Source organism: Pan paniscus, chromosome 10 (genome assembly GCF_029289425.2).
Source record: "Pan paniscus chromosome 10, NHGRI_mPanPan1-v2.0_pri, whole genome shotgun sequence".
In the NCBI taxonomy this organism is placed as follows: domain Eukaryota; kingdom Metazoa; phylum Chordata; class Mammalia; order Primates; family Hominidae; genus Pan; species Pan paniscus.
Window position 1 is genome coordinate 8,193,948 of NC_073259.2, and position 15,768 is coordinate 8,209,715.

At 44.9% G+C, this 15,768-nt stretch overlaps 1 protein-coding gene across 12 annotated transcripts in view; it reads left to right on the forward strand.

Annotated features, from left to right (window-relative positions):
- The window catches only part of CACNA1C (calcium voltage-gated channel subunit alpha1 C), a 651,888-nt gene that overhangs the window by 599,387 nt on the left and 36,733 nt on the right, over positions 1 to 15,768 (forward strand). For all 12 annotated transcript variants that reach the window (XM_063593291.1, XM_055095249.2, XM_055095251.2 and 9 more), the window contains 4 exons: positions 2,367 to 2,495; positions 4,577 to 4,642; positions 5,889 to 5,980; positions 15,578 to 15,743. In XM_063593291.1, the coding sequence (XP_063449361.1) occupies positions 2,367 to 2,495; positions 4,577 to 4,642; positions 5,889 to 5,980; positions 15,578 to 15,743 (453 nt within the window). The remainder of the gene's footprint in view (positions 1 to 2,366; positions 2,496 to 4,576; positions 4,643 to 5,888; positions 5,981 to 15,577; positions 15,744 to 15,768) is intronic.

Consider the following 15,768-nt stretch of genomic DNA (forward strand, 5'->3'; position numbering starts at 1 on the left):
CCGCCTCCAAAAGGCTGCCGTTATGCATTTCTAACTGGGCCAAGTATGAGTTTTTAGAAGGACCAGTGGGGTTGATTGACCAAGCCATCAAGTCTGCAGGCCGAGGCAAGCTTGGGTGGGTTGATGTGTTCCCCAGTGCAGCCTGGCACTGCCTGGCCACAAGGCTGCCACAGGAAAGGCTGAGCCCGGGTGCTCTACCCCGCTTCCTGGGGACTCTGCTTCTGGGATCAGCCATCTGGATCTGCCTCCTTTTTGCATTGTTATTTGGTTTATTAGAGAAAATTGGTGCATCCAAATGGCAATGTGTTTATTCTCCTTCTCGAGCAGCATTAGGAAACTGCAGCCACAGGGGAGGGCTCTGAACAGTGGAATGGAATTCACACTGCAAGCTTGGTGTTTGGCGTTTTTTGGGTTTTTTTGTTTGTTTATTTTGTTTTTTTAACTGAGCAGATCCAGATGCCCCTGTGGCACCAACTTCTCAAACTCTTGACACTTGCAGCTGAAGTTCTCCACTTAAGCTTGTTCTTTCTTTTTTTTCTCCTTTCTCGAACACGGTGGAACTGACAGCTGAGTTATAAAATCCTAAGCCTCCTCTGCATACTCCTCTGGGGAAACACAACCTCCTTTTAAGGAGTGAAAATAGAATTTCAAGCAGATACACAGGTGATAGAAACACAGAGATTAAGGTCATCAAAGGCTTCAGAACACACAGGCAGGGAAGAGCCCAGGGCAGGACAGGGCTGCTGCCTGCAGCTCTTGACCCAGCCCCTCAGGTACCCCTGCAGCAGGTCCCGAGACCCACCTGTCTGTCCCCTGCCTTGAGGGGAACAGGAGCCTTAGGAGGAACTGAGGCAGCTCTAATTTTGAAGTATAAGAAATATTTTTGCTCTTCTCCTGTTTGGAAGATCTGGAAAGCAGGAGAGGTCTCTGGCTTGCTTCTGGGCAGAGTGGTGGCTGCCTTCGGGTCTCCCTGCTTCCCTCATAATCTCCTGTCCTGCATAGTGAGGGGAGCGGCCTCTGACGCCTCATCAGGGTGGGCCAGAGCAGGCAGCGCAGTTAGAAGGGCTTTAGCGCTGGATATTGCCAGTGAGACTCTGACCTAGAAATAATTAAAGATAAAAGGCAAGGTAAAGCAAGGAGTGGGGAGGGCCCAGGTGGCCCTAGTAACAACCTGAGCAACCTGGGAGGTGTGGACGGGACCAGTAACAGGAAGCCCCGAGGGTCCATTCTCTCCCGGTGCCCGCAGGTCTGGGTGAGCTGCACTAGCTCCGGATTTGGCAGTGGCTTCCTCCTGGGTTCCTGCTCACCAGGCCGATGTGGGCAGAAGGAGGGCCAAGTGGGGAGTCAGCTCATGTTCTCAGGTTTGGAGGCAGAGGACCGCAGGGCAGCCCGTCCTGCCCCCTGAGCCCTGGCCAGGCATGTGCCCAAGCCCCCAGGCTCCCCCAGGTCCAACAGCAGCAGCCCAAGCACCTCCAGTCACCTTGGCCTGCACTCCACCCTTCCTCGCCTTCACCTTCCCTCTCCCCTTCCCCAGGGCCCCTGAGGGAGACCATCTGCAGGAGCGTCACTTGCAAGGGAGGCCTCCCCTCCCTTACGCTGCCCCTCTCCCTTCCAGGGTCTTGTACAGCCTGAAGGGTTGGAGCCTTCTAGAGGCCCCAGGGCAGAGGGGAGTAGGAGGGCAACAGCTTCAGAGCAAGGGCTGCAAACCAGACCCTCTCCAGCACTGAGTAGCACCCCTAATCCCTCCCTTTGGGACAGGGGCTGTGGAAAGTAGAAGGAGGTGATACAAGGAAAGTGCTGGAGTCCCAAGCAGCTGGGGCATGAGGTCCTTCAGGGGGCAGCCCACCAGGACCCCCAAATCCACTCATACCTACAGCTGGGAGAGAGGCCAGCCACCAACCCACGTCCTCGGAGAGTGCTGGGCTCCACTTAGGACGCAGGACTGTCTGCCCACACAAACGGGAGACAGGCTAGGACTGCTTCCTCAGCAGTGCAGAGGAGGGGTTCCCAGGGCAGCTGGCTCTGGGCCTAGAAGATTCCAAAGCCTATGGTAGTTCCTGATGGAGTCGTCTGTGCTCCATCCAGGGCATTAAGAACTAGGAATGAAGGGGAATCGGGGAGAATAAAAACACAGGACCACAGCCCAGCGGCCTGGGCACAGTCTAGCTCTGCAGAGACCATGGGGCTGGGCTGTCCACTCATTAAAGTGGGCGGCCGCCCTCCCATCGGAGGGGGGAGTCTAGTGCAGCAAACCCTGGCCTGCCTTCCGCCACTGCCGCTGAGGTCTGTATTTCTCGGAGGGGCCCTCCTGTTCTCACCCCCCTCTTGCTGTGCTAACTGCACCTCCTGTTGCCGACGGGTTCCAGAACGCAGAGGAAAACTCCCGCATCTCCATCACCTTCTTCCGCCTGTTCCGGGTCATGCGTCTGGTGAAGCTGCTGAGCCGTGGGGAGGGCATCCGGACGCTGCTGTGGACCTTCATCAAGTCCTTCCAGGTAGCCGCCCCTCATGTCCTGCGGCCCGGGGATCGCGGGGCTGCCGCGTGGCCCAGAACACAGCTGACACAAGGAGGAGCCCTCCACTCTGGGGCCCTGCTCCTTCCTCTGTGTGGCAGAACTCGGCCGCTCTGCCTGGCTCCCTGTTTCCGCACTGAGAGGCCTAGATGAAGCATGTGGTTTCCAAGGCAGGCTCAGAGCCCCAGAAGGCCAGGTGGTAAAGGAGGGATGGGAGCTAAGGGGAGGCAGAAAGGGTCTGCCTTACTTTTAACCATCGTTTATGTCTTTCTGCACAAGAATTTACTGGACAAAGGGGTTTTGTGGTAAGGAACAAACCTGAAAAACACGGGCCTGGACAACCTGGTGACCGCTATGGCCCTTCGAGTTCAGCATTTTCAGAATCTGGCCATCGCCCTCCTCCCCGTAGGCGTTTCAGCAGCATCTGCTGACAGCACCTGTTATGTCCTCGGCCAGAGTCGCAGGACCCTGGTGTCCTCCGCTCGGCTAGAGAGGCCCTTCGAATGGGCCCAGGACTGCCTGGCCATGTGATCAGTTCCTCTGCTCAGCCATTGTTTTCCCGTTAAAACAGAATGACAATCAGCCCCTGCCAGCTCGGAGGAGTCTTTGTAGGTTTGAAGTTAAGGAGAAGCAAAGCGCTTGGGTCACTTGACTTCCCCCAGATGAGCGCAGAACCCGTGAAGGCGGTTTCATGCTTCCCTGGGCTGGCGGAACGCAGGCTTCTCTCCCCCCATGGAGGGGCCGCTCTCAGCCTTTCCAAGACGAGATTCTGTCAGGGAAGATGGCCTTTGTGTGCCCCACCCTGGCCAGTCCCTGCCTGGGGACAGGGCATGCCTGGGCCTGGTCCAGGTGAGGAAAGATGCCCATCCCCGCTCTGCCCCCAGCAGCCTCCTGCCAGGGACTGACCATCCAAGGCTCTCAAGGGAGCTCCCAATGGCCAGGCCTCCCCGAGCCGCCAGGGCTGACCCCTGCCTAGTGATGAGCTGGGGCTCCTGCACTCTGAGCCCAGCTCAGCCCAGGCTCTGGGGATTCGGAATAGTAGACACCAGCGGAAGCAGGACTGCCGCTGACTCTGTACTTGGGTGCATGCGGAACCCACGGCTGTGAGTTGCCATACTCTCCCTGCCCCCCCGACATCTCCTGGGGCTGGGAAGAGGCACAGACTGGGTGACTGCGAGGGCCTGATGGTGGCGCAGGCGTTCAGGCCAGGCAGCTGGCGCCTGCTCTGACGGCACCCTCTAGTGACCGGTGGCCACGGCTGAAGCGGCGCCCGGGAACACGGGCTGGGCCTCCCATCCTGGGGACCGTGGCCTGTCCCCAGAAGTCGCGGGGGCTCTGGAAAATTAGTTGTCTGAGTTGCCAGGCAGATAATGCATGGAGCGAATAGAACGTATGGAACCCAGCTCTGCAAGGCATTGCACTAAGCACTTTATAAGCCTTAAATCATTTAAATCACAAAACCGCTGAGAGGTATTATTATTATTTCCATTTTTCTGATGAGACTGAAGTTCAGAGAAGTTAAGTGCCCCAACCCTCATAGATAGAAAGTGGCAGAAACAGGATTTGAACCCATGATCTTTCTTTTAAATTTTTCCTTATTAAATTTTGTCATTGCAATAGTAATACCCGCTCCCTACAACTAGTGGGATGGAATTAAGCTGTGGAAAGAAAGGGTGTAACTTGCCACCACCCCACTCCTCCACAGGTCACCACAGTCAGCGGGGTGCTGTCCTCCACGATTTCTCCTGCCTCGTACAGACACACCGCACATGTGTAGTCGGAGGAGGTTTTGCTCGTTCTTGATTGTTTTGCCCAGGTAGTGTCGCACTATATCGTTACTCTGCGGCCTGCTTTGAAAACCAAGCTGAAAGGGGAAGTCAGTTCCGGTTTCTCAGACCTTCTCACAGGTTCCCCGTAGTCCTGTGGGACTCTTGGAAGTGTCCCCCAGGCCAAACCGGGCAATAGCTGATGGCTGCAGAGACAGGGATGCGGCGCTCCCTGGGAAGGGGCCCAGCTGGCCTCTGCACTCCGGCCTCACAGGAGTCTCCTGCACTTCCTTCCAGGCCCTGCCCTATGTGGCCCTCCTGATCGTGATGCTGTTCTTCATCTACGCGGTGATCGGGATGCAGGTAGGGAGGCTCCCACCACGGGGCTCCTGGCCTCCCGCTCTGTCTCTCCCCAGTTCCCAGCACCACATTCCCTAACGCCTTCCTCCCTCCCTTCTCCCTTTCATTCCTGACTGTCCCTCTCCCTCCTCTTCCATTTTCTGAGGCCCAAAAAGCCACAGGAATTGGAACTTTCCCTAAATGGATCTCCTGTAGGTAGCAGGAGAATGTCCCGGTACAGAATACAGAGCCCAGAGAGCCTCCCTCCCCGAGGCCTGGGTTCTGCTCTTGGTAGAGGAAAGACACTCTCGAGTTATGCAAGGGGCCTCAGGACAGACACAGCCCCTTCTCAAGAAACAGCAGCAAGGTGTGTCTGTTTGTGTCCAGCACCCCTGTTTGTGTCCAGGTCTGATGGGCCTGAGAGTTACCCCAACCAGATTCATTTGAAGCTAATGGCTGAGAGGGAGGGAGGGAAGAAGGAAGCAAGGAAGGGCCAAATCAACACAAGGTTCACCGCATCAAATGTGCAGCAGTTTTCTGGGGCCTCCCCTCCCAGGTGCCCACTGCACCATTCACCGCAAACCTAGGGCTCTCCATTCCCGTCTTGGGGCTCCAGCTTGAGTCCCAAGGCCAAACTTGGCAGGGCGCCCACACTAGCCCAAAGCGCTTCCTTGGCCGCTCCTTCAGGAAGTCCCCTACTTGCTCGTCGCAGAAAGACCCAAGATTCAGTTGCCAAAACCTTTTGAGACTAAAAGAGCTACCTTGATACCTGATAAAGGTGGCAGTTTCGAAGATAAGCACAGCTTTAAAAGACCAGGAAGAAAAGGGATTTCAGGAATGCATTAAGCTTGCCCTAGCCTCAGATCACTCACTCCACATCACTCCAAAATGCAAGAACTAAATTTGAAAGAGTGCTTGGACATGCAGAACTGAAATAGCAAAGAAAATAGCGCAGTGCATCCTGTGTCCTGTCAGAAGCAGGATCCCGGTCCCAGCATCCACCGCTCTCAGCCCCAGCTCCCACTGGGCTGCAGGGACTTTCCTGAGGCTGTGGGCACTTTGATTCTCATGCTTGTCCAGTGTAGGGATTTGGGCTCAGGGGCTGGGTGGGGCAGCAGGTGCCTGCCAGGTTGCATGGGAAGACTGTTCAGCTTGTGGCAGCCAGTTCCAGGAACACCTGAGACCCCTGAAGAGACCATTGAACAATGGTGGGAAATTAGGACCCTATCTGTCCACAAATCACTGAACACCTCTTCCTTCTCTCTCCTAGGTGTTTGGGAAAATTGCCCTGAATGATACCACAGAGATCAACCGGAACAACAACTTTCAGACCTTCCCCCAGGCTGTGCTGCTCCTCTTCAGGTGGGTCCCTGAAGACATAGGTGCACAGATACACACACACCTGCATGGTGCCACACTGTGGCCTGGTGGTAGAATGAAAGGGAACTGCTTCCTGGGGGGTAGGAAGGGAGAGGATGTGTGCTTGCTCTCTGCCTGATAAGGAGGCCAGTGGGTCCATTGTCATTTATGATAACTTTCCACAGAGCAACCCACTATGCACTGGCACACCTGCTGGAAACCAGACAAAACCATTAGGGGAGCAAAAGTCACATGCTAAAAGCAGCCTGGCTTGGAATCTGAACAGGCCCAAAGCCAACCTGCCGACACACTTTGTGACCTTGAGTGAGACATCTAACTTCTCTGAACCTCAGTTTTCTTGTCCAATAAGTACAGATATCTATCACTATACCAGCACCTGTGCCATTTGCCGTGCTGGGCGCTTATGTCCACATGCACTGGGCGTCATCCTCACTTAATCCTCAACACAATACTAGCAAACTGAATCCAACAGTACATGAGAAAGATGATACATCATGATCAAGTGGGTTTCATTCCAGGGGTGGTTCAACATATGCACATCAATAAATGTAAGACACCATATTAACAGAATGAAGGAAAAAAGACCCACATAATCATCTCAATAGATGCAGAAAAAGCATTTGACAAAATTCAACATCCTTTCATGATAAAAACTCTCAACAAATTAGGCATAGAAGGATGGTACTGCAACACAATAAAGGCCACGTATGACAAGGCCACAGCTAACATCATACTTAGTGGTGAAAAGTTGAAAGCTTTTCCTTTAAGATGAGGAACAAGACAAAGATGCCCACTCTCACCACTTCTATTCAACATAATAATACTGGAAGTCCTAGCCGGAGCAATTAAGCAAGTTTTAAAAAGTTATCCAAATAGGAAAGGAAGAAGTGAAATTTTCTCTGTTTGCTGATAACATGATCTTATATATAGAAAATCCTAAAGACCACCAAAATCTATTACAACTGATAAACTAATTCAGTAAAGTTGCAGGACACAAAATCAACCCACAAAAATGAGTAGCATTTATTTACACTAACAATGAACTATCTGAAAGAGAAATTAAGAAATCAGTCCCTTTTACAATAGCATCAAAAAACTAAAATAAAATACTTAGGAATAAATTTAATGATCTAAACTGAGAACTCATAAAACATTGATAAAAGAAATAGTTGGTGACACAAATAAATGGAAAGGTATCTTGTGTTCATGGATTGGAATAATTAATATTGTTAAAATGACCATACTACCCAAAGCAATCTACAAATTCAATGCAATTGCTATCAAAATGCCAATGTCATTTTTTATGGAAATGGAAAAAACAATCCTAAAATTCATATGGAACCACAAAAGACCCTGAATAGCCAAAGCAATCTTGAGCGAGAAGAACAAAGCTGGAGGCACCACAATGCATGATATAAAAATCTGTTACAAAGCTATAGTAACCAAAACAGCATGGTACTGGCATAAAAACGGACACATAGAGCAATGGCTCAGGAGAGAAACCTGAGGAATAAACCCACTGATTTACAGCCAGTTGATTTTCGACAAAGGTGCCAAGAACACACAGTGGAGAAAGAACAGCCTTGTTAATAAATAGTGTTGCCAAAGAGGAAAAAGGGAATTACTTTCAAAATCATCGTTAGCATTAGACTTCTCATTAACAAAAGTATATATGTAATAGAAGACAATGGAATAATATGTTCAAAATTATGAGGAAAAATGTATTTTTGAATCTGGCCCTCTAAATACAGTCTAATCAGCATTCCAGTAGTCAAGCAAAATAGAGACATTTCCAAGTGTTTAAGGACCCATAAAGTTTACTCCCCAACATAAGTCTTCCCTGGAGCAATTACTCAGGCTGTACTTCCACAGAATGAAAAATGAATCAAAGAAATAGAATGAGCAGAGTAATGATATGAGTAAAAAATAATGAAGTTTATAGTTATGAGTTATGAACAAGGACATTATAAAGTTTATATAAAGTCTAGATACTTGTTAAGGGGAAAATGTACAAAACCTTAATGACAATTTGGAAGTAATATTTTATGTTATCTCTACAAGGTAGGAAGTGAGGTGGTAGAAGAATGAGAAACATGAAACCATGCTAAGATTCTTCTCTTGTTTGGGGATAACAGTATATACTGTTTAATTCTGTACATAACTAAGGGAAAAGTGTGTATACATATATATGTTAAAGATTTAAAGGTCAATCACTAAAAAAATAGAAATGGAATGTATATATTCTAAACCACTAGAGGAAAAAAATGGATGGATAAAACTTAGCAATTCATCAAAAGGAAGCTAAAGTAAAAGTAGAAAAATAAATAAAACATGGAAATTAGAATAATAAAATGAGATGGCAGGAATAAGAACAAAGATAATAATTGCTAAACTTATTGAGCTAAAGTTCACTATTAAAACATAGATACTCTGATGTTGGCTTTAAGAAATCTAGCTCTAGCCTGTTTATAACAGATACAGTAAAACAAAATGGCCTAAAGAAAATGCAAATAAAAGGATGGAAAAACGAATACCATGTAAGGCTCACAATGTAGACGTAATAATAGCAGTAGCAGAAGAAATAGAATTCCAGGTGAAAGGCATTAAACAAGACAAAGAGGGATTTTATATTGATAAAAGGTATAATCCATCAAAAATATATAATAGTCATAAAACTACATGAGCCTAACAATATAGTTTGGAAATGTATCAATTACATACCAATAGAAGTATAAGGAGAACACACACACACACACACACACACACAGTGGAAGATTTAATACAGGTAGAGCATGACAGATCAAATAGACCAAAATAGAAAAAACGGTAAAGAATATCTAAATAATACAATTAACAGACTTGAACTTATCGAGTTATACTCAGTAAATCGCCAAAAAAACACATTCTTTTTAAACACCTCAGAAACATTCACAAAAATTAGCCAAGATTTAAGTCACAAAGAATTTAACAAATTCTAAAACTGCCCTTACTTTGATATAGCCAAATTAGAAATTAGCCATAAAAACAAAAACCCCTCCAAAATCTACTTAAAAATTTGGCACTCTTCTTAGTAACTCAAAGCTGAAACTACAATCTACAGTCATGCACCACATGATGACATTTCAGCCAATGACAGACTGCCTAAAATTAAAATGGAGCTGAAAACTTCCTATCACCCAGTGACGCTATAGCATCAAAATGCAGTGCAGTGCCTTACTCAGGTGTTCGTGGTGCTGCCAGTCATAGATAAGTATGGCCCACACAATTATGTACAGTACATAATATTTGATAATGAGAATAAATGACTGTGTCACCGGTTTATGTCTTTACTGCACTATACTTTTATCATTATTTTGCAGTGTCCTGCTTCTACTTATTTTTTTTAAGTTAACCGTAAAACAGCCTTAGGCAGGTCCTGCAGGAGGTATTCCAGAAGAAGTCATTGTTATCATAGGAGATGACAGCTCCATGCATGTTAGTGCCCCTGAAGACCTTCCGATAGGACAAGATGTGGAGGTGGAAGACAGTGATGTTGATGATCCTGACCTTGAGTAGGCCTAGGCTAATGTGTGGGTTTGTGTCTCAGCTTTTAACAAAAAAACTAAAAAAAAAAAAAAAAAAGTTCAATATTAAAAAAACATAAAATAAGGATATGAAGAAAAATATTCTGTACAGCTGTACAATGTGTATTTTAAGTTGCGTTATTACAAAAGAGTCCAAAAGTTAAAAAAAATTAAAAAGTTTATAAAGTAAAAATGTTACATTAAGCTGAAGTTAATTTATTACTGAAGAAAGAAAAGTACTTTTTATAAATTTGTGTAGCCTAAGTTTATAGTGTTTCTCGTCTCCAGTGGTGTACGGTAGCGTGCAGTCATGTCCTAGGCCCTCACAGTCACTCACCACTCACTCACTGCCCCACCCAGAACAACTTTCAGTCCTGCAAGCTCCACTCATGGTATGTGCCCTCTACAGGTGCACCGTATTTAAATATTTTTTACTGTTCCTTTTTTACTGTTCCTATTTTTACTGTTCCTTTTCAGTGTTTAGATATGTTTAGATACACAGATACTTAGCATTGTGTTCCAGTTTCCTGCAATATTCAGTACAGTCACATGCTGTATAAGCTTGTAGCCTAGGAGCAGTAGGCTGTACCACAGAGCTGAGGTGTGTAATAGCTATGGCATCTAGGTTTGTGTGAGTCCACTCTATGCTGTTTGCACAACAGAATTGCCTAACCATGCATCTCCCCACTGTTAAGTGACACAGGACTGTACTTAGAAATGAGGGCCAGAGCACCAGATCTTAAACGTATGAGATGCATCAATCAGCACCAAAGAAAAAATTCAGAGCCTAAAATTTATTTATTTATCTAAAAAGATGTATATTAAATAAGCTAATAGATGGGGAAAAGAATAGTAAAATAATCCCAGAATATGAAGGAATGCATTTTTAAAAATAAAAGCATAAATTAATAAAATATGGATTTTATCAATAAACCCTAAAGCTGATCCTTTGAAAAGACCAATAAACAGACAAACCATCAAATCCAATTTTTTTAAAAAAAACACAACAACATCAGAAATGCAAAAAGCAACATAATTACAGATGTGGAAGTGATTTTTAGAATGATAAGAGAATTTCATGCCTCTGTTTTGTGGCACTTCAGAGGTGATCATCTACTTCAAGATGAAGCAGAAAGTCTCCTTCCCAGCCAGTGGCTGCCAGAAACTCATTGAAGTGGACAGTGAATGCAAACCATACCTTTTATGAGAAGTATATGGCCTCAGAAGTCGCTGGTGCCACTCTGGGTGAAGAATGGAAGGCTTATGTGGGTGGAATCAATGGTACAAATGACAAGCGAGGTTTCCCTATGAAGCAGTGTGTCCTGACCTGTGGTTGTGTCCACCTGCTACTGCATACGGGGCATTCTGTTATAGACCAAGGAGAACTGCAGAAGGAAAGCACAGATTGTTCAGGGTTGCATTGTGGGTGCCAATCTGACTTCTTAATTTGGTTTTTGTAAAAAAAGATGGGGGAGAGAGAAAGATATTTCTAGACTGACTGATACTACTGTGCCTTTTCACCTGGGGTCCAAAAGAGATGGCACAGTCCGATAACTTTTCATTCTCCATAAAGATGATGTCCATCAGTGAGTAAACCCCTAAACAAAGGATGTCAGGAACCCAGGACCAAAGCACCCAAGACTCGGCATCTTCTTACTCCACATGTCCTGCAACACAAATGCTGACGTATTGCTCTGAAGAAACAGAACACTAAAAAAAAAAATAAGTAAGGCCCGGTGCGGTGGCTCACACCTGTAATCCTAGCACTTTGGAAAGCCGAGGCAGGTGGATCATGAGGTCAGGAGTTCGAGACCAGCCTGGCCAAGATGGTGAAACCCCGTCTCTACTAAAAATACAAAAATTAGCCAGGCACGGTGGCAGGCACCTGTAATCCCAGCTACTCGGGAGGCTGAGGCAGGAGAATTGCTTGAACCCGGGAGGTGGAGGTTGCAGTGAGCCGAGATTGTTCCACTACACTCTAGCCTGGGCGACAGAGCAAGACTCTGTCTCCAAATAAATAAATATAAGGAAGAGGTTAAACAATATGCTAAACTTTTGGCCAAGAGAATGAAGGAGACCAAAGAAAAATGCCAGGAACAGATTTCCAAGACATGGAGGCTATGCTCACTGAGAGCTTCTGAGTCTATCAAAAATAAGATTTTCACCAGGCATGGCAGCTCACACCTGTAATCTCAACAACTTGGGAGGCTGAGGTGGGAGGATCAGTTAAGACCAGGAGTATGAGACCAGCCTGAGCAACACAGCAAAACCCCATCTCTAAAAATAAAAAATAAAAATATTAGCCAGGTGTGGTGCCATGTGCCTGTAGTCCCAGCTACTTGAGAAGCTGTAGCGGGAGGATCACTTGGGCCCAGGAGTTTGAGGTTACAGTGAGCTAAGATGGCTCCACTGCACTCCAGCCTGGGTGATGAAGTGACATCCCATCTCTAAACACATACACACACACACACACACACACACACACACACACAAGATTTTTCTAAGAGTAGCAGACAAATAATATCAGACTTTTAAAAAGAAGACAGAGAACATCATGAACAAATATGCAAATATATTTGAAAACCTAAATGAAGCAGACGCTTTTATGTAGAAAATAAGAATTATAAAATTATCTTAAGAATTAAAAAAAAACAACTACAACAGAAATTGAAAAGGTAGTCGAAAATTTAGCCTTTGAAAAGGCCCAGGATTCAATATTTTTATTTGTGAGGTCTACCAGACTATCAAGGAGTGGATCATTCCAATGTTATATAAACTTCCCAGGAACAGAAAGATGTAGAAAACCTCTTCACTCACTCCATAAGACTAATATAAAGCTAATGCCAATGAGAAAAAGAGAAAAAAGCAAGCAGTTATAAATATGAAAATATGTACACATAACTGTCATTGTTTGCAGACAACAGGCTAATTCAAGTAGAAAATCCATGCAAATTAACTAAAAACCCTTTAGGACAATAGAATTAATAAAGTGGAAGATTAAAAGATTAACAAAGAAAAATAATTGCTTTCCTGTACTGGTAATAACTAATTAGTAAATGTAATAGACAAGATCTTATGCTATCACTTTTTCAATGTTATTATTTTGTAACTCTTACCCAATAAAATAAGACAGGAAAGGCCGGGCGCAGTGGCTCACGCCTGTAATCCCAGCACTTCGGGAGGCCAAGGCGGGCGCATCACGAGGTCAGGAGATCGAGACCATCCTGGCTAACACGGTGAAACCCCGTCTCTACTAAAAATACAAAAAATTAGCCGGGCGTGGTAGCAGGCACCTGTAGTCCCAGCTACTCAGGAGGCTAAGGTGGGAGAATCTCTTGAACCCAGGAGATGGAGGTTGTAGTGAGCCAAGATTGCGCCACTGCACTGCAGTCTGGGGGACAGAGAAAAACCCCATCTCAAAAAAAAAAAACAAGACAGGAAAAATAAAGGATAAGAATTGGAGAGGAAGAAACAAAATTAAATGCCAAAAAAGTTGATTGCCTGTGTATACATACAAGAAAAATTACAGAAAATTGCTAAAACTAATAGGATAGTTTAGCAAATATTCTGTAATATGAAATTAATTGTATTCCCTCTATATCAGCAGCAAATGGATATAGCTTTTAAAATATAATGTTGAAACTATACCATTTTAAATGTACAACAAAATAAAAGGAGAGAGATGCCACGTTTCTGGCCAGGAGACTTAATATCATAAAGATGTCAGGATTCTGCAAATGAATCGATAGCTCAGTGCAATTCTAATAAGACTCCCAACAGGATTATTCACAGAGGCTGAAACTGATTCTACGGTGTCTATGGAATAGAAAAGGAAACTGAATAGCCAAGACAAATGTTGAAGAACAACAGGTTGGCAGGACTCCTGCACTGTGAGAGGGCAGGACTTACTATAAGGCAACTTACTATGCAGACAACACAGTACTTCTGTACCAAGATAAACAAATAAACCTGAGGAATGCAATGAAAAGGCTAGAACAAGACCCACACGCCTACGCAAACACAACTTACGGCAGAAGAAATACTTCAATTAAGTAGGTAAAGATGTACTATTCAATAAATAGTATTAACAAAATGACTTATCTATACAGAAAAAAATAAAAGCATATTTCTACCTCATATCAAACATGAAAATAAATTTCAGGTCAATAAGTTATTGTGGAAAAACAAAACTTTAGAACCTTTAGAAGAACACAGAAAAGAATGTCTTTATGACCTAAAATAGAGAAGGATTTTTTAAACATGATGCAAAAAGCACAGAACATAGAGGAAAAAACTATAAATTTGACCTCATTGAAATAAAAAACTTAGATTCACCAAAATACACCATAAGTAATACCAGAGACAATCCACAAATTGGAAGAAGATATTTCTGTTGCATATAACTAACAAAGGGTTAAGAATAGGCATGAAACCACCATGAGACTCCACCTTACTCCTGCAAGAATGGCTGCAATTTAAAAAATAAAAAATAATAGATGTTGGCATGGATGTGGTGGAAAGGGAACACTTTTACCCCGCTGGTGGGAATGTGAACTAGTACAGCCACTATGGAAAACAGTATGGAGATTCCTTAAAGAACTAAAAGTAGACCTACCATTCCATCCAGCAGTCCCACTCCTGGGTATCCACCCAGAGGAAAAGAAGTCATTATGTGAAAGAGACACCTGCACACACACATTTATAGCAGCACCATTTGCAAAATGATGTAATGGACTTTGGGGACTCGGAGAAGGGCAGGAGGATGGTCAGGGATAAAAGACTACTGCTTGGGTGATGGGTGCAGCAAAATGTCAGAAATCACCACTGAAGGACTTGTCCGTGTAAGCAAAAACCACCTGTTCCCAAAAAACTATTGAAAATTTTAAAAAAGAAGAGAGAATAGAGTATCTTTTTTTTTTTTTTTTTTTTTTTTTTTTTTTTTTTTTTTTTGAGACGGAGTCTCACTCTGTCGCCCAGGCTGGAGTACAGTGGCGTGATCTCGGCTCACTGCAAACTCCGCCTCCTGGGTTCACGCCATTCTCCTGCCTCAGCCTCCCAAGTAGCTGGGACTACAGGCGCCCACCACCACACCCGGCTAATTTTTGTATTTTTAGTAGAGACGAAGTTTCACCATGTTAGCCAGGATGGTCGTCATCTCCTGACCTCGTGATCCGCCCACCTCGGCCTCCCAAAGTGCTGGGATTACAGGCGTGAGCCACCACGCCCGGCCAGAGAATAGAGTATCTTAAGCACCCTACAAACGAACAAGAAGACAACCTGAATCAAACAAGCAAAAACATGAACATGCAATTTAATGGAAGATAAAATTTAAGTTCTCAATCCACTAATCATTTTATAACCAAATTAAAACAGCAATGACATATTATCTCACACAAATTATATGAGCAACATTTAAAACAATTCACTAATGAACTGATGAGTTTGTACAGTAGTGTTATTTCTCCTACACTGGTAATAGGAGTCTAAGTTGGACAAACCCTTGGAGGTCATGGAATATCTAGTAAAAATAAAGATGCATGTAGTTTAACTGGCAATTCCACTTCTAAGTGGATACCCGAGATATAAATCTGCATGTTTATTTCAGTGTTATTTGTACTAGTAAAAGAAAAAAATGAAAAACCTAAACGTTCCTTAACAGGACAGTGGATTTTTTTACAGTAAGTTCATAGAGCATACTCCTGTACAGCAGTTAAGGTGAATGAACTGGAACTAAAATACATCCAAAGGGCTAAGTCTCAAAAACATCACATGGATTGCAAAAACAGCAAGTTTTCGGAAAAGGTGCAATTTGTTACTGTTTACATAAAATTTTAATAATGCTATGTGTTTCATATTTAGCAAATATATCAGAGCATTCAGGGAATGATGAACATCAAGTTCATTTTAGTAACTCCCTCTGGGGAAGGAGGAAAGGGACAGGTGGGGAGGGATGCAGAGGGCCCTCCTTGGCATCTGTAGGATGGGCTGCATGAATGTGGCTCTCCCTCCCCTCCAGGTGTGCCACCGGGGAGGCCTGGCAGGACATCATGCTGGCCTGCATGCCAGGCAAGAAGTGTGCCCCGGAGTCCGAGCCCAGCAACAGCACGGAGGGTGAAACACCCTGTGGTAGCAGCTTTGCTGTCTTCTACTTCATCAGCTTCTACATGCTCTGTGCCTTCCTGGTAAGCCAAGGGGGAACTCAACAGC